Raw genomic sequence first — 19,145 nt, 5'->3', positions numbered from 1 at the left:
ACTTTTCTTTAAAAATTCTCTTTTTTCTGGCCAGCGGCCTGAGGATCGTATCTCTTCAGCATGGGCCCGATGTTTTATTAATAATGAGAGCTGTAAACCATGGCGGAGGTGGGTTGGGGCAGGTCGTACATGAAGGATGAACAGAAAGACAGACCAGTGAATGACTTCAGCAAGCAATTCTTGTCATTGTAAAACTCTGATACTATGCAACACACCCCGACAGATGGCGTCACTGCTTACTTATCTCTGGTCTTTGGTAGACTGTTCTATTTATTACAGTCCAATCTGCTATCTGTCACTCGACAGCAAAGACGTTAACCAGTTTCATTTGTCTGTAGAACCTTTTCTGTCTTGGAAATGAGGGGCCTGCTGTCTGTATTACTGCTGCTGGCAATCGTGTCAGTCTGTCAGGTAAAACTGAATACTTGAATCAATTATATCGCGTTTCAGTGAATGGCAGCATGTCCAACGGCATCTCTTTAACTGTCACCATACACCTGTGATCCTGTCATTTACTTCTGTCGTCCTAGACAGTTCGATACGTACAAAACAGCTACATCAATAAATGTTTCTTTTAAAATCTCAGTTACCACCATAAATACAAGGCTTTTATTTATGAATTAAAATTGTCCCCAAAATAAGGCTATTTCGAAATATTTTCTTTCGTAAAAGTACGAGACCATTTTCAAGTAGTGAGCATGAACTCGGGCTAAGAATCTGATTACCTGGAGAGGTGTACAAACCTCTCCATGTAAGGATGACAGAAGCCACAGCAAGACATCACCAGACTGCATGGTCATTTTTTGAAACCTAACAGAGGGAGCCATTAAAGCGTTTAAAGTTTTATATTTCTAGCACAATTTCTTTTTTTCTACTTCATTAGTCAGTAAAAGACTCCTAAGTGGAATCTGCTCAGAAAACCTGCTTAAATGGTGTACACGTACGCACGCATGCATCATACACGTTTTCATACACGTTGTTGGTGGTGTAGGGTGAGGTGGGCCAGGTGTGCACGTCCAAAGACCAGTGTGCAGCCGACGAGTGCTGCGAGATCATCAACATCGTCGTGGCCAGCAGGAAACGTCAGGCTCTGCTGCAGCCCATCCGTCCTGTCAGCGAGTCAGGTGAGTTGCTGGAGTCGGGTAAGGAACTGTATAACGGTAGTGAGGGACAGGTGAGTTACGAGCAGAAGGAACTAGAGTAAGCCTATTTCCTTGCCCTGTCCTGGTGGTATGTACTGCCCCGCGGTCAGTAACTACTTATTTCTACACAAACAATTTGGCCTGTTTGGCAGCTTTATCTGGAGGCCATGTCGTTATCCGTGACCTGTGACCCGCTAGGATTAGGGTGGCTCAGCTCCCTGATTAAGTAATCTGACGCCAGAGCGAGTGAGTGAACGACTGAAGGAATGAATGAGGTTTGAGTTGAAAAAATCTCTGCTTCCCTCTTTACTTTTCTGCCGACCGAAAAGTGTTTAAACCTTTATGATGTTTGCAGGTACATGCAAGAAATACCAAGAAAAGGGCACTTACTGCCAGTCCTTTGACGTGCTGAACGGTTTCTGTGGCTGCGGCCAGGGCCTGACCTGCCAGTCGGTCAACATCGGTACCCTTACCCCCTGTGCTGGACTCCCCATCTCGCCGCTCTCTCAGGCCTGGTTTTGCATCGTACTGCCTGGAACCTTGAACGGAGTCAACGTGGAACATCTTCATGCGTCTCTTTACGTGATTTGAGATGCTTGACAAAAAAATCTCATCTTGAACTATGGCTCTTCTAAACAATTTGCTGCCGCTTTTAACTGTTTAACATGTCGCATTTAGAGATTTCGTATTTCATGAATTCTTTAACAGGATATAATTTACAAATACAGTCTTAACTCGCATCTCGCAGCACTTTTCTTCAAAGTTACCCTTAGTTATGGATCATATACCCTCGTCCCTCGTTATTTCGCCATGATTCGTGTTGGACACATGGCGGTAAGAATGAATTGGGACTGTCTGCCAGCAAGATGACCTACTGAAAGTTAGAGTTATTGTTTGATGTTATAGTGTATGTAGGGCTTTAATCAAGATGAGCTAATAATCTTTATTGCAATAAAATTGAGAACAGATAAGTATAGGTTGTTTCCGTCTTTTTGTTAATAGTACCGATGAATTTAATTTCTCGGTCCATGAAGTATTCATTGTACAGGGTCAACAAGTCAACATTCACTCAGCTGTAAGCTGCGATCGTGACATGTGGATGTCAGAAGAAATGAAGTCTTCCTGAAGCCGGCAAATAAAGCTAACGACACAACATAGAAAGATATAGAATTCTTTTACGTTTGACCAAAGCTAGCAGCCGAAGTTTTCTTGTTAAAGTGGGCGGGGAGCACTAATGTATATCTCATGGAGAGAGAGAGAGAGCGGAGAAGGGATACAAGGAAAGTGGGAGAAAGGCAAAATACACCATAGGCATAACTCAGAAAGAAAGAAAAAAGACGGAAAATCAAAGAACTAGAAAACTAAGCTTTGTAAGCTTGATTTCTAGAGAAAAAAGGAGCACTAACACCAAATACCTCCCAATAAAGCAATTAGAAAGACCCGCTTATAATACAAAACTCCTTTTGTCAAAAAAACTTTCTTCTCGAAGGATGCAAATCAATTTGGAAGAAAGGACCACAGTTAGCTGGTTTTTTTTTTTTAAGAGTTTTTGTTGGTTCTAAGCCACTGTACTGAAAGGCACGCAGACAGACGACAATTTCATGCCTACGAGCGGAGCGTTGTAGAGGAGGTGGTGGTGGAGATCATATAGTAGGCTGGTAGCTCACGTTAGCCCAGCAGGTGCGCAGCTACAGTAGAAGTTGAGAACATCAAAGAAGTTGCAGGTGTCCCTTGCTTTGTAGTATTTCTGGCAAGTAGCCGGGAAAAAACGAAACGATTAATTCGAAATTATTTTTCAATCAAACCAGTGAATGTAGGGCATCCAGCCGAGACATCAGACATCACAACCTGATATTAGCATTACAGTAAAAGATGATACGTTTAGAAAGAAATATGTCTTCCACTACTGAAAGATAAATGAACAGGCCATACAATGTGAGTGCGAAGAGAAATTGAATGACTCATGACCCAAAACTCAAAAGATGGGTGGTTAGATGAAGACCTGGACGAACCATTGAATGACTTCAGCAGACGTTGTCCGTCCTTATTCTAATCTAACAACACCCCCACCCCAACAACATCCCCACCCCAACAAATGGTGTCACTAAAGCCAACTTATCTCTTGTCTCTGCATGTGCAGACTATTTATTACCATACAATCTGCCATCTGTCACTCCACACTCAGTTTCGTTTGTCTGTAGAACATTTTCTTTCTTCAGAATGAGGGACCTGATCGCTGTCCTACTGCTGGTGACAATTCTGTCAGTCTGTCAGGTAAAACGATGGATATTTCCATTCGGTGAATGACAGAATATCTGAATGCCTTCCATCTACTTTGTGTGTTTAGTCTGTGTGTTTTTATAAATTGTCTGATTCCTATTACACGTGAACTGTTACAAAAGATTGTTTTAAAATTAGAAATAATTAATACAAAATATATTATCTATTTTTAAATGAATGAAAAACGTTTCATAATAAAGAAGTCAATGATATGTAATTTTTGGCCGAAGGTGTTACTGTATAAACCTCTTCCTAAATATGTCTTTAAAGACATATCAGGACATTACCGTTTCTGTCCTGTTATCAGACAGATCGAAGCTATGAAAACGTTTTAACTTTGAACAGTTTAGTCAATTGTGTATTGTCGGTTACCTGAATGGTTGATCAAAAAACTAAGAATTAAGTAATATATTGATGGCACAACCTCTTTTGAAGCTGGTTTTGTTCATCTCTTCTGTCAGCTAATATCTCCCAACTTAACATCTGCATAAACCATGTGCATACACGCACTCACACACGCACCCACGCATTCGTACATGCTGTGGTGGCTGTTGTAGGGGAGGGTGGGTCACGTGTGCACGTCCAAAGACCAGTGTGCAGCCGACGAGTGCTGCGAGATCATCAACATCGTCGTGGCCAGCAGGAAACGTCAGGCTCTGCTGCAGCCCATCCGTCCTGTCAGCCACTCAGGTGAGTTACTGGTGAGAGTCACAGGTGAGTGACTGACGTCAGTTTAGTTCTTATCAGTAACTCATACGTGTTGCTGACTCGAATCTGGTGAGTTACCGGCATGAGTTGTGACTTATTTTTGGTCAAGCTTGCCCAACAGTTTACATCAGCAATTATTTCGCTCCGCACTCTCGTTTTATATTCCTTGCACGATATGTGCGTACCTGCATGTGACATGTTTCTGATTTGTGTGCGTGCTACGCGTTTGTGTGTTTATGTGAGAATATAATTTTGTACAACTTCCGCCTCTTCATCTTCGACATTTCGGGACTTTGTGGTGTTTGCAGGTACATGCCAGAAATACCAACAGAAGGGCAGCTACTGTCAGGCCTTTGACGTGCTGAACGGTTACTGCGGCTGCGCGCAGGGCCTGACCTGCAAGTCGGTCTACGTGGGTACCCCGTTACCTCCTGTACCCGCCTCTCCTTCTCGCCGGGACATCATGCCTGGCTACGCCTTTTATTGTCTGGAAGCTGGAACTGTGTAATCCTCCGTCAGTCTTGGACTCTTTTTGAATGATGTCTTGAACCTTTTGACACCACGACATCTTCAACAGTGTCTTTGCGCCTATCAGTGCCTGCTAAATAATGAGCGCCTCGCTTTCTAGTGTGCCTTCAACAGGCTACAGTTTACAAATATTTGTCACTAGGATCAGGTTTCGAGTTTTATTCGTCTGTCCACTACGGTCATTTGTTTGACGCTCCAGGTTATGTACGACCCATGCTTCAAGAGGATTCCATGTTCCAATAAAGTTGTAAACAATATTTCCGCTTGGCAATTAATCATGATTTATATCAATCTTCTTGCTAACAGCACCAGTGTCATTTTATTTTATCAGCTGCTAAATCGGCGAACCTGACGTCTGTTGCATGCAAGAAGAAGACATCTGCCCGAAGCCCCCAAATACCATGTACAAAATGAAAAAAAGAATCAGAACAAAGAAACCTTTGACCGATTATATCACTCCGAATTAGCTTGTCTGTTTGTTTCTTTCTTGTTTTGTTTATTGGTGGGGGGGATGGAGGGTAGAGAGACATAGAGGAGGAGTGAAATGAAAACGTGAGAGGAAAAAAAGACTGAACTGAAAAAAGGAAAGAAAAAAAAACAAAGAATTATTCAATAATTGTGGAACTAGAGACAAAAAAGTTTTTATCAGCTTGACTTCCAGAGGGTACTAAGAGCAAATGTATTTATAATATCAAAAATATATTTATAACAGTATACATAAAAACTTTTAGTACAATAAACAAAAATATTCGTTCGTGATGTCAAATTGCTTATGCCTAATGAAAATATTACTATTATCAAATAACACATTTTAATTTGGAAGTATATTACCATGAAAAACAATTCTTACCTTCACCACCTATCCACGTTATCTCAATTTGAAAAAAAATTCGACGACATTAATTTTATTCTGGAAAAAGATTATTCGAGAACATCCTGAGAATAATCTAATCGGAAGCAATAGCTGGAATATTGTCGCTTAAAATAAATCGAATCTGCTGGCTTTTAATACGGTTTATTCGTTTTGAACCGTTATGTGTTTTATGTTGTTTTTATTTTTCCGCTGTTCTTCTCAGGTCCGACGAAGTTTGCACTGCCAGTCAGACGCTAACGTCGAGTTTAACAGTTGGTTCTAAGCCACTGTGCAGAAGGATGAATAGCCAGGCGCCATTTTCATGGCCGTGAGCGGAGCCGTTGCTGGTGTGGTGGACACCTGCACGGTGGTGCACGTCAGGCCAGGTGCGCAGCTGCAGTAGCCGTTCAGCACATCGAAGGAGTTGCAGTTATCACCTGCTTTGTGATATTTCTGGCAGGTGCCTAAAAAAGATGAAAAGAGTGATTTGCTATTATTTTCCGAAAAGCAAAGTTACCTATGAGGCGGAATCAAGTCCAAGACCCTCAGAGTACTAGTGCTTCAGAAAGAAACCGAAAAGAAATAATCTTCCGCTGTATAAAGGCAGACTGGATGGGGGAAAAATATTTTAGAGACTTTTATCCATCTTTATGATACGTCTTCCGGAAGTGAGTTTCTTATATAAGAGTATTCATTAAATTCTGTTTAAAGCGACAAAAATCGCTGTTCTCGGAGACGTAGCTGCTTGACCTGAGTTAGAAGTTTTCTGCTATAACAAAGAAATGAACTAGCGAACAAGCAAACAATAAAATCAAATAAAAAAACAACAGACAGACAATGAAGAGGCAAGGCTGGTGGTTGGAGTTTTAAGCGTGTCAGAAATTGTGGTTCTGTATCACGGCGACAAGGAATAGGCAAGGTAGCAAACATGAAGACAGACAAACAAACAAAAGTATACTGTTCTGTGTAAAGTTCTGTCTATCGTGATCCTGTATACATCTGATGATGATATGTGACATACCTGAGGTGTTGCGAACAGGTGAAAGTGCGAGTTCTCGTTTCTTGCTGAGGATGACGATGTTGACGATCTGACAACACTCATCGGCTGCGCACTGGCTCTGGGACGTGCAGACCTTGCCAACCTTAGCCTGATTTCAAAGAGATTTTTAAGAGAAAGAATCTTCAAACGAAGTGGATGAAGAAAAAAAGTCTTTGTATGCAATTTCCGTGAAAGTAGAGATACCGAGATCGTTGCCAAAATGTTTTTCCTCATAAAAGAAGACAAAATAAGAATAGAATAAAAGAATATATACTCTTGATATGCTACTAATAGCCGCAAACTTAAATCAGATTGCTAGTACCTTGCATGTCGCCAGAACAATGGCTGCCAGTACGGAGACAATCAAGACCTTCATTTTCCTTCTTCGCCAGCTGTCTGTTGGTCTACGAACAAAGCTTTGAAATGATAAAACAACTTGGGGTGAATTATAAACATTTTCTAGCAGGGATTTTGACCTTTTTTGTCACAACGCGATAGCAAGAGCTGACTGCATTGGCACACACGTGGGAGGCTTTGTAAAAATGTCCTTCGATGCCTTGCCACGATGGATGAGAAAACAAAAACAAAAAAAAAAAAAAAGGTGGGGTGGGACCTGCCGTCTGGTGTAGCAGATAAACCCGCTCGGTCACGGCGGGAGGGGCTCTTGCTGGTTATGTGCCAGAGCTGGGTTGCATAATGTTTTAATCTCTTTTCCATATATAATCATGCTTCCTGCGTATAAATGTTGAACGCCTTTTTACAGGCGGAACTATAAATAGACAAAGAATATCCGTGTAACCCAACCCTGGCAGTCAGGGTTTTCTCCAGTTATTTTAGTTTTCCCCCCTTCTTTTACCTTGTTTTCCGTGCAAAATCGCCATTTGATGGAAGCATTTTCATTTCATATTGATCGGGGAAGGGGGAAAAAAAAGGATGTACAAAGAGACAAAAAAAAAAAAAAAAAAAAAAAGAAAAAGAAAAATCCAAGGCCATGCAATCCACGAGAGGGAAAAAAAGGACAAGGCAAGATGACCTTTTCAAAGCTGCAGACTTCAATATTTTCATTTTGTAACAACTCTTTAGCTTGGCCTTGGTGACAACTTACCTCTTTCCTGCACTCACGCAGCACGAATTCACGCGCGGGCGCGCGCTCACACATACACACACAAACACACGCGCGCTTGCACACACACACACAACCCCCTCCCACACACACACACATTCAACTTCCCCCTCCCCCCACACTCTTTTAGAGAATCGCAGTTCCATACAACCACGCTTTCTAATTCCGTGTTTGTTTCGCTTTATTGATGACGTGTCTTATTAGGTTTGGGCACAAAGATTTCAACGTTTGCAGATGCCTACAAAAACAGTGTCCGCATGAACTTCGTACAGGTACGTTTACACCACCGTGAGTCACCCTCTACGAATTTGTTCGTTTTATTTGTAGTTTGAATTCAATACAATGAATTCATACAAATTCTCCCCTTTCGCCTTCTTTTTTTAAGCTGCTCTAAACCCACCAGAAGTCGTTTGCCCGCCACTCGACCTAACAGACAGTCCACAGCTCAGTTCGCCTTTTTAAAACTTCCGGGGGATGCCGTAAAGAGGGCTGTCGAGAAGACCTACATTCATGAAAGCGACAAAAGATGTTTGTGCCTGTAAGTGGCTGCCCCGCAAAAAACGTAAACAGCACTCAGTCCCCCTCCTTCCCATCTCCATCACTGCTGCCGACCGCCAAACCAGCGCTTCCGAACTCGGCAATCACTGCTCCCACTTCACGCAAGCAGACGCCACGGCATGGGACATGGTAATTAGACAAAGGTTACAGGGGTCACGGCAGGGTTTACCGAAGCAACTACTCTCCAGCGTTCTTCTCAAACACGTCACGTCATTAAGCTCCCCCTCTCCGTCTGTTGTTTTATCGAGAAGTTCCACCTGATCGTTTGCATGACTTTTTTTTTTTTCTTTTTAAATGGTTTTTTTTTTCTGTTGAACTGTAGTTTCACTCGCCTGCTCCCCACCACAACCCATCAGCAACCCTCCCCAAACATTGCTGCTGACAATGCATCCCTGGCACGTGACCTCAGCCGAGATCAAGGCTGAGGATGACTAGCAGTCTGGTGACACAGTTCTTGGCTGCCATAATTAGATATTTGCTATAAACAGTACCAGTGATATCCTGTGAATCCACTTCGAAGCATTTTCCTCCCCTCACTCCCCAAAAATAGTCACGCACACGCCAAGTTTGGACACGCACAACTAAACCATATTTAAAAACTATAATATTCTTTGAAAACTTGAAAACCATCTTCAAAAATCACAGTATCAGACATCTTGATGCTGCTTGAGGAATCTGTGGTCCGACCTTCTGTGTTCGCGAGCGCACGTAATAATAAAAAGATCTTGGATCTGTACACCGAGGAACCGGGGGAAGAGGGCAATGGGGGACAGCGGCCCCTGAAAAAAAGATAATGAGGAGGCAAGTGCCGGACGATATCGTCACATAAAATTTCTAAGAGATGTGGATGAAACCGAATGCCATGCTTGAATGACAGGCGAGATGTTTTCCCCCTGAATTCCTCTTTTCCAAAGACAGAATCAAAAGGCTTTCTAGAAATCTCTAATATTTTATATAATACATATATTTTCTTATTTTCAATAATAAAACACGTGATTTCCTATGTGATTTCAATGTGAGGAACAACTGATTTGATAGGTACTTATCCAGTTTATGCAAACACGAGGGTGAGGTGAATATTGTACACTGAAAAGAGAAAAGTGTATAGAAAATTTATTGTGGAATTTATGCGTGCAAATCTTTAAGATTAACAAAGCAACCGGTCACGACGGATTTCTGTGCTGTAATGATCACGATGGAATCTTTATTACACGGAAAAGTACCTGGGCACTGCCATCTGCTGCACGAAGGGCGGCGAGCAAAGTCCGGAAGTACTAGAGGCCATCAGAGGGCGCTAGGTTGTACTGTTGACGTCATTTATCTGAGACTGAGTCGCTTAGTAATGGCCACGCTTCCGGTCACTTTAGCGCTACTGAATGTGCGTTCTGCCTAACCTATTGCTGACTTCATGAGAATCTTTGGCTGCAGAGCAACAAGTCAAGACAAGGAAATAAGTACTTTCTGTGATGAAGGACACCTTCCGTCCACTCCTTCGCCCTTTCACACTTACTCTCTACAAAGATCCCTTTAAAACATTAAGACAAAATATCACATCTTGTTCATCTTTACTTTCTTTATTGTCGTCCGTTACGCTGCAAAATATCTTTTCTTTAATTCTTTGCCTACGTGGCTTCAAGTAAAAGAACCCCTTTCTGGCTCCATCATCCTAACGCCAGAAGTAAACTTTTACGATAGCAGTTTTTGGGAGTTACAGAAATTGCTACTCCGACGAAAATTTCAAAATATTGTGTTTAATTTCGTTTAACGAGAGAAGCAAGTGGGTGACCTAACTTCAGAGGTCACAAGGAAATCTTGGGGGAAACGTGGGAAGATAACTCGGCAGGATGCAGCAACCTCTCCCCGTTGATCGTGTGTTAATGGTATTATGGGTGCGCGAGTGCTTGCAACAGAGAGAAGGGGAGGGAGAGAATGTGAGTGGGAAGATAACTCTTGAAATAATGAGAGAAGTGTGGGGGAAGAGGAGGGTAGGGAGAGTGTGAGAAAGACGAGAGAGAGAGAAGACAGAGAAAAGAGAGGGTTAGTAAAATATGGAGGAAGGAGGAGAGAGAACAGTGAACTGCTATGCCACCAGTTTTCTGTAGTGTGGGGAGTAGTTGAAAAAAGGCCTGTAGAAGTGGGGCGAGAGGTGTTTACGAGGAAATCTTAGATGTCCTGTCTCGGGCACGAGCAGTTGTTACTTCCTGCTGCACGTGCAGAGGATTTTTCCCAAGTTTTCTTACCAGCTCACCTCTAGCGATGGCTGCTGAGAATGCATAACATAATGGTGCCTCGTATCAGTATGTCCAAGGATTAGGACCATTGCAGGAATCTTTGGCTGCCTTCCTTCCTGCTAGTCAGTTTATGTGTTACAATCTTTACCTGACCCTGCACTTGTAAGGGTGGGCATCAGACTGACAGTCAGCTCTTGCATCTGTCACATTATTGAACGATGAGGTATTTCAGACCTATCGTCTGCTTTATTTTCTCCTTTCCCTGGCATTACATGTCTTCTTCACTGGTGCAGCTTATCTCAGCTCCAGTCCATGCCTGGCTTATCTCAGCGTCAGATAATTCATGCGTGGCAGACCTCCACATCCTCACTGTCAGACTCTCCAGCTGAGCAGCCGAGCGCAGCTTCACTGGTTGATTACAGAGAAACCCCAGCGGCTCTAAACATGCTGATGGATAGGGCAGCAGCTCTAAACAGTCGTTGGTGCATGTTTGTACACGTCTGGAGGGTTACACGGGAAGCATTTAGCGCAAGAGCTACCACTGACCTTCCCTAATGGGTCTCCCGTGATGGAAACCGGAAAACAGGTGTTTCGTGTACAGTACACAGCGAACGAGTTTGGAAACGAGGGAGGGTGTTGGATATCCACGAACCCGCGACACCCGAGGCCATGCTAGAAGCTGGATATCCAGTCCGCAAAGATGCTTACTTATCATATAGCAAGAGATAAAAAATTACAGACAGAAATTATTCAGAAAATCACCGCTAGCCTGGTGGATCGTCTAGGTCTGAAGCTGAAATACTCCTCCTGATCTCTCAGAGAAGTGCTACCTGATTTATCAGAGTAGAAGGCTGCAGAAATAAAAGGCTGGACTCCTCGAAGTCCTAAACATGGTGTTCTCCACCTCACTATAAGTAAAGTATTGGACCCTTTATCTCACACACTGTTACCCTATAGTGGAAATTAAATAACACAGACTATAAGCTCTCTCAGACCATGTCGACACTGTCGCTGGGTGTGCAGTTCTAAGCATTTAATGAGAACCATTTGCTCTGCAACTGAGGAAGTGCAGTTTGGGAAATCGTGATGATGGCGACAGTAAAACATCTGCTAATAACTAAAATGTCTTCCTGGCATTTCAGAGTGGCAAAGGTTATTGTTGTAGTCAGAGGAACTTCCGTATACTCTTCAGCGGACGTAATTGTGTCAGTCATTCTCTTCTGCATACATACAGGTCAAGCACTCTTAAACTGTAATAGCTACACATGCACCAGCCGTGAGTATAATTAATCTATCCTTGTAGACTTCACGTGTTTTTAATCAGGAAATTAAGAAATAATAAAATATAATGCAATTTATATAGCGCACAATCATGCTCAGGTTGGAGAGTGCGCAGAACGCTGGACACAAAGCTAAGTCAACAGGTCAATAATAAATAACTCAAATAAATAATAAATAAAAGTGTGAGGGAACCTTACAAATATTTTACACTTAACTTTCTTTTAAGTGGTTTCAAATAAAAGAGTGGGGTTTTTTTTAAACAAATTTACTTATTTTTGTAGTCTTTTTGAATTTTGCTACCGGATTGATCGTTTTACTTTGTGAATATTTTCATACAGACCGAATTAGGGGAGATATCCCTACTGGTCCTAGAGCAGCAGTTACCTTTCACCCATAATTAGGCCTATAAGTTCTCATAGAAAGTTTTTAAAAATTAAAATATTTTACTTCTTGTGGACTGCTAGAAATGATTTAACACTATTGTACAATGCAATATGACTTTATTGATCCCCAGGGCTATTCAAATAGTCCTGGTACTTGCTATAGTATATACATCTACATGATATAAAAGAGATAATATAAATGCACATGTTGAACTAGTGTCTCTTTCACACACATATTCTGTCTCTCCCATACACACATTCCTAACAGCAGATACAGTGGGTGACCCCAGGCTACCTCAGCCTAGTACTAGATGACAGCCAGTAGAGTTAATCAAGTGAATGCCACGTGGAATTAATGAGTTGCGGTGGCGATTGTCACTGGAAATGAGTAACGGGTGAAACTTGCAGACCTGTGTGACGATGGGAAGTGGGTGGAAAATCGATTACAAAATTACAAACATACATAGAAAGTTAAATAAAAGTGTTTAATAATAATATTAATAATAATATAAACAGTACATACCTTGAGTATGTGGAAGTAAAAACCTGGTAATGCTCCCTGTTTTATCTCTTCCATTTCTTTTTGTTTGGTCAATAAAGAAAATTAAACTCTAAATTGTGTCTTTTCATCTTCAGACAGTTAGTTATTCATGTCCTTATGCTCAAAACTGTCTTATCTTCCACTGTAACGTTTACATTTTATTTGGCGAAACCTATAAAATTTGGTTATTGTGTTGTATTTTTGCATGACCTGAAAGGGCATGTCACAAAAGTGTCATTTAATAACCCCTTTACATACACCAGAGTAATTAACTAATTAGTTGTTCTTTGTTCGATTGTGCTATTTCAACTTTAGATGTTATTTTTTCAAGCTTATTTTATCTGGAAAAAAAACTACAAGTCTAAATGGTCTTGATGCGTCATTTTATAATTTCCATAACTTATCCCACCCACTCGCACTCCCAAAATGCAAACCACAGATGGAAATGGGAGGAGTGGGATAAAGGAAAATGTCCAGTGATTTTTTTTATTGTTTCTATTCTGATTCTGCACTATTTCAACCACCAACCTACTCATGTCGACAACCAAGGCACACTTAGTGCGTCCAGAACTTACAGTGCCTCTTAACAGGCGAAAAGACTTCCCACCGTTCCCGCTGCTGGTGTTGGTTGCCATCGTCGCGACCTCACGTGCAGAATAAAGCACGTCAGCTCGGTTGACGCTGCACAGACCCTTGTCCGCGTTCACCCGACAGTTCGCGCCATCCCTCTCCCTGCCTCCACCACCCAGTCATCGTTATCGGAATGGCAAAGTACGTGTGTTCTGCCCACAGAGATAAATCCTCTATATCTATGTCATATACCTCCGTTGTCTACCGGCTAACCTCAGCAACAGGTGATGTGCACGACAGAAACCCTATAGCGGCTCCCTAGCACCTCCGCGGCAGAACAGTGGCTCCACGTCTAACGGCAACAGGCAGCAGTCACGCGGCGGGGGCCTGTTTGATGATGCTCACTAAACGTCCTTCGCGAAGACCCTCCCCTCCCTCACCTCCCACGTACCACCGGCTTCCTTCCCCCCGTCGCCCTCCCATTTGCTTAGCGTGAAAAATTTCCGCACAAAAAAAGGGGGTTACTTTGGGGGGGAGGGTCTGCAGGGGGGAGGGGGAAGAAGGGGGCCGGAAGCACATGGCGACCGTTTCGAGATGTCTATTCGAACCGGAAAGGGGTAAAAAGCGCTGCACGGGCAACGCTCCCGCTGCAGACGAGCAAAGTTGTTACAGACGAGACCCACGCACAGTAGGAGTGGCGTGCGATTCTCACGGTACGTTCTTCCAGGTCTCGGGTTCTCAGCTTTGCTTTCGCCTGATCGCCATATCTTCTTTCACCTGATCAGGTCTTTTTCTCCTACTACTACTCATCACCTGTGGTGCACCTTTGTCACACCAGATTTTGCTTAGAGGTTTGCTTTTAGCAAAATGACATTTAATTTTTTTTTTTTTACTTCGTGGGTATTAATTTTTCCATGTATGTCATCTTACTGTTTAGCGATAAGTTTTTGCACGTCTAAAATTAACCTTTTCTTGCAGACACTTGAATCCACGATCTCATCCACAACCACTGGTCTCTCCGTGTTGCCTGACAAGTGCTTTCCCGCGTACCTCGCTTTCTTCGCCGTGGGTCTCGCCTGTGACGACTGTAAAGAAAGGGTATGCTCATATATCATAAGAAAAAAAGGGCAAATCTCTTACCCCTGGCTGGCTGTGACCTGAAATAAACTTGCCAGTTATAATCTCTTGCCTCGGTCACGGTCGACTGAAAACGCCATCCCCTCCCTATATCAGGGCTGCTGATGTCAACAGATCTTAGTTGGCTGGCTTTGCCATCGGTACTTGAACGGCCGGCCAGCCGATTGTTTCGTGAGATATCTATCTTGCTGACACCGGAAAATCATTTCTATCGTCGAAAGTTCGTTGACCTCTGTCGGCAACAAAAGCAAAACCACTGCATAATGGCCTTCGAAGGTGTTGCCAGACCTGTCAAAAGCATCTAGCATGCTGACTGAGGGGAGGTTCAGACGCGGAGGAAAGTCAATTGACCGGCCATGGGAAAGCAAACAGAAGGAGGGTATGTCCCGAGAGAAAGACGAAGAAACCCAGCCAGGAGCGCCAAGTGGTGGTGGCGCAAGCTGCATGGTCACTACACCAGTCTGGTGGCGCTGGCCGTGCGAGGAGTCCTGGCCATCCACTCCATCATCGCCTTGTGGGTGGTCGTCTCCCTGCGTGGCAACCCGACCTACTGGGCTTTGCTGGCCTGCAACCTGCCGCTGGTCATCGAGTCCCTCTACAGCATCTTCTGGCGGTCTGGGCGAGAAAGCAAGTGGTGAGTCTGTCGATGTTGATGCACTTTTTATTTCCGAAGTGCTTGCAAAGGTCTGTGTAATCGCAAGCCTGGATTCTGAAGTGTGTGAAAGATAGCTACAACAGTAGTCGGTGTGGTGTCGTGCGTGTAGGCTTTGTTTGTGTGTTTTGCGCTCATTCTTGTGTTCTCATCGTCTTAAAGTTTGATCCAATCATACTAAACACAAGACACCACTGTGTAGCCTTATAATCAGCTTCGGCATATGTGCAATATTCCATCGTCCCTGTCAGTCAGACCACAAGGAAAACAATATACTCGCATCTTCATTCTTTATTGTCCTTGGTTCCTTTGGACGCAAATATTCGCCATGCTGTTCCGGTTAAGCCATCAACCTTTCGTCGTTTTGCTTCTTTTCCGGGGTTTTTGAGCCTTCGAATAACTTTTTCGGAGGCCAAACTGCTTGCCTGACGCTACCCCAAAGTATCCCTGCCTGCTTATTTTCTCACTACCAATGGAAAGTATCACTACCTACCTCTTGTGCCCCTACCGACTGAATAGTGAGTGCGTCGAGGGCATGAAACTAGGCAATTTGTTTCGCCCTTTTTCAGCAGGTGTCAGAAGTAAACGTGCTCAGACTGGACGTTTGTGCCGTACCCGCAGGCATGCATGCATGAGTGTTCATCTGTGCTTGCACCTCCCGATGATGTGTGCGCCTGCATCTTGTTTGCTCACTTATCCTGTCTGCGTGCGTGTATGCAGGGGAGATGGGTCGAGCCGTAAACGCGGATTTACATATACGTCCGTGGTCGTAAATCTTTACAACCTGATCCACAGATAGACAAAAAGGTGAAATATTGAGTAAGTCTGTTCAGGATTCTCAGTTTATATTTATGCTATTGACACATAATGTCTTCTTGGGTTCTATCACATGTACAACAGTTTATAATCCTTAACGTAATTGTTAGCGGTTGTTGTATGTTGTGGGCGGTGGTGGTGGTACTTGTATTCTTTCTACCCCTTCCCTCCTTCCCCAAGGACAGTCAGTGTCACTGCGTGCATCTTGTGTAACTACCGATGTAAAGTTTATTTTACTTAAGGTTTTTGCTTTTTCAAGAGCGATGAAAATAAAAAAAAAAAAAAAAACGAAGAGGCGCCAGTTTGTCGACGGGCTGTGACAGGACCAGTGCTTACGGACTAGCAGTGCACTGGCCTTCTGTGGCGGTTACTACTGGAGATGGGGGATGGGGCTGTTGGTGATGATAAGAAATTGTGCTTACACTGGAGCCTCATCGGCGCGGCTATTACCGGCACAAATTTCCTGTTTGACAATCCTCTTGTGGCTAACAGACTTGACTCGTGATTTTAATCCATGTCATGCATAGCTCTCGTCTATAGTCTGTGCACACGCTCGTCCACACAAACAAGCGCATTCATTTACATGTATATATATATTCACCTGCATATGATGCAAAAAATCGGAGATTATACCTTATCCAGTTGTGGCAGAAGTTAGAAAACCAATCTGTGAAAATCTATCAAATGTTCGTCAAGCTCTTTGGAGTCTTCTAGCCGCTTTACCATCTGTGTGTGTAAAGAGAGAAAGAGAGAGCTTGTCCTTAATTGTAACAGTAGAAGTCGTTGCCAAAATGCTGTGTGGACTGATAAGACCTCCCTTGTGCAGGTTCTGTCCCTGCTTTGTGGCGTTTCTCGTGGCGGAGCTGCCCTCCATATGGCTGATGGAACTTAACAGACTTCACAGCTTTGCTGATGCCTACGAATCTGGCAATGTCACGGGCCTGTGGACATTCCTGGGATGAGTGGGGTAAAGTGTGAATAGCTCTATACCCGATCGCTGTTCACCAATGTTTTCCGAGATGTAGCAAACAAAAAGAACTACGCTCTCTGCTAGCACTAGCATCAACAGTAGTGATGGTGATAGTACTTCAAATGAACATTACTCTTAACTTTTTTTTAAAGTACTTTTAGACATTACAAATAAGCTACTAAAAAAGTTTAAAACGCTGTTTAACCGACCCTTGACTATAAAAATTGTCTTCTTTATTTTCTTTGATTAATTGATTAATTAACCGTTATCTTCATACCTTAAGGTTATTTAATCTCTGTATGTTGCCTTGTACGTCACCATTTTCTGCGCATGCTACACACGTGAGAAAGCCGGATTCAATGAATAATAATTTTCCTGTCGTACTTTTTTAGCTGACGGTGCCCTTCAAGTTGGAACCGAACATGTGGGTATCTATGGTGGAGCAGACTCTGCTGTTCTTGCTGGTGCTGTGTCGCTGGCTGCTGCCACGAGGCCAACTGAGCCGCAACGAGCTGTCGCAGCTGCTCTTCGTTTTCATGGGCATCGCTTCCGACAACATGGAGCTCTTCCAGCTCTTCGACGAGACGGAGGTGCGCAAGGACGAGGTACTGACCTACGTTATCCTGGCCGTGTGGTCACTGAGCATGCTGCAGTTCACCTTTGTCCTCACCTCCACCCGCAACCCGCGAAAGATGCGCGCGGTGCACGCGGACCCGTCGCCACCCGAAGCCGCAGTTGATCGCGAGAGGAAGAGGACGCAGAGCTGCGCAGAACTGTTCTTCACCACTGAGATCTGGAGCCTCCTCTTCAGCGTCATCGTGCAGGATGGGCCGTACGTCGTCGTGCGCATTTTCACTCTCGTCAAGTTCAATCTCGTGACCTACTCTGTCATCTTCTTCGTGTGCAAGAACGTGCTAGTCATCTGCCTCGTCCTATACCGGCTGATCGTCGTCTGCGCGAGCTGGGTCAGTGCTGCTGGCGAAAAGGACGACGACAACTTCAATTCCGTCGTCGACGTGAAGGAAGACGAAAAGAGAGAGGCTTGCTGGAGCCGCAGCCAGTCAAGGTTCTTCCTGTCCTACAGCTGGAGACTAGCGCTTCTCCTGACGAGTGCGATAAGTCTTTCTCCTAACTTGTGCGACAAACAAGAAAAATGTGATGGATCATTCTATTCAGATGGAAGTCAGTTTCGCGTACTGGTCAAACAGTTTAGTGCAGACGTTTCAATGTAGACTGCGATGAACGCAAAAGGCAGTCAAAGTCTTGAACAAGCTTTCAAGCTTTTGCTTCGAACTGATTGTCGAATTGTCTTCCCCTCATCGTCGTTTTCACGAACGTCTCAGTCGATATGAAGCACTGTTATCGTCATTGTTATTATCGTCATCTCAAGTTGTGACCGGAACAGTTACACAGCTGTTACGATGTTGATTGGTCCATCGTGGCCATTTTACAAAAGATCTCCTTTGATTGTGAACCCGAGGTGCTCTTCACTGTCAGCCTTTAAGACAATTACAGTCCAAGTGAGCCTGTAAGTTGCTCATGGATTATTTGGCACTTCAGGCCATCGACTAGTTTTATTTATCATTTCCCCTTAAAAAGAATAGAAGAAAAACAGGGCTTCCCTTGCATGATGCTTCTCGTGTTTATTTAATACTGAACATGTGTTTAGCCACGTTGCCATTTTTTTCTAAAACCTGTCGCTCAAAACTCTTTAGAATAGACGGTAATATGCTACTGAATTAAAACTTGCTTTTTACAAGTAAATCTTGTATTTGAAACATCAAGTTTGTGATATCTGGCAAGTTAAGAGCGTTCGACTTAGGAGATTTTGAGGATATGAAAGTTATTTTGTACTGTTCCCTAGTTTAAGAGGTCAAGAGGTGCGCCGCTAAACATGGGGTAACATACAGCTGTTATTACACATGACTGCACACTGTAACTCCTAATTAAAAATGCCACCAAAGAAGTGCCAGCTGACGGCTGTGCTGTGCATGAAAGACAAATACTGCACCCACCTCCCCCAAAAAATTAACCTAAGGAAAGAACAGGTTCGTGACAGTGAATTAAATTAGCTGATCTGAAATTTGACCAACAAAAAAAAATTATGTATTATTTAACTTCAACTGCCTCTACCTTGATGTTTGTTTCTTAAACGCTTTAATACTCTTATTAACTAAGAATGGGATCGTGACATTATCTAAGTGCCCTAAAGCTTAAAGTTTGTAAATGAAAAAATATTGAGCATAAAACATTTCAAATATCATAGCCAAAAAGAAGCTGCGTAGCAAAATTACGCCAGTGTTGTTGTCCCTGAACTCAGCTGCACTTTTTCC

General features: G+C 43.3%; 4 protein-coding genes across 4 annotated transcripts; 3 read left to right on the top strand and 1 right to left on the bottom strand.

Annotated features, from left to right (window-relative positions):
- The first annotated feature begins 254 nt into the window (after positions 1–254).
- LOC112562278 lies at positions 255–2,116 on the top strand. Its single transcript, XM_025235414.1, has 3 exons — positions 255–411; positions 992–1,124; positions 1,498–2,116. The coding sequence occupies exons 1-3, from the start codon at positions 358–360 to the stop codon at positions 1,731–1,733; spliced, it is 423 nt and encodes a 140-aa protein (XP_025091199.1). The 5' UTR covers positions 255–357; the 3' UTR covers positions 1,734–2,116.
- A 1,150-nt stretch (positions 2,117–3,266) lies between these two features.
- Positions 3,267–4,915, top strand: LOC112562281. The gene is made up of 3 exons (XM_025235429.1): positions 3,267–3,416; positions 3,980–4,112; positions 4,439–4,915. The coding sequence occupies exons 1-3, from the start codon at positions 3,363–3,365 to the stop codon at positions 4,636–4,638; spliced, it is 387 nt and encodes a 128-aa protein (XP_025091214.1). The 5' UTR covers positions 3,267–3,362; the 3' UTR covers positions 4,639–4,915.
- Positions 4,916–5,547: 632 nt separating this feature from the next.
- Positions 5,548–7,030, bottom strand: LOC112562288. Its single transcript, XM_025235440.1, has 3 exons — positions 6,873–7,030; positions 6,533–6,659; positions 5,548–5,975 (listed from the first exon to the last, which is right to left on the bottom strand). Exons 1-3 carry the CDS (start codon positions 6,924–6,926, stop codon positions 5,791–5,793), a joined length of 366 nt encoding a protein of 121 aa, XP_025091225.1. The 5' UTR covers positions 6,927–7,030; the 3' UTR covers positions 5,548–5,790.
- Positions 7,031–13,776: 6,746 nt separating this feature from the next.
- Positions 13,777–18,570, top strand: LOC112560959 (transmembrane protein 26-like). The gene is made up of 4 exons (XM_025233064.1): positions 13,777–13,950; positions 14,216–15,008; positions 16,669–16,801; positions 17,205–18,570. The coding sequence occupies exons 2-4, from the start codon at positions 14,731–14,733 to the stop codon at positions 18,042–18,044; spliced, it is 1,251 nt and encodes a 416-aa protein (XP_025088849.1). The 5' UTR covers positions 13,777–13,950; positions 14,216–14,730; the 3' UTR covers positions 18,045–18,570.
- Positions 18,571–19,145: the final 575 nt, after the last annotated feature.

The sequence above is a fragment of the Pomacea canaliculata genome, linkage group LG1 (assembly GCF_003073045.1).
Source record: "Pomacea canaliculata isolate SZHN2017 linkage group LG1, ASM307304v1, whole genome shotgun sequence".
Classification (NCBI taxonomy): Eukaryota; Metazoa; Mollusca; class Gastropoda; order Architaenioglossa; family Ampullariidae; genus Pomacea; species Pomacea canaliculata.
Note: the sequence above shows the minus strand (reverse complement) of the source record. Positions and strands in the feature narration are given on the sequence as shown.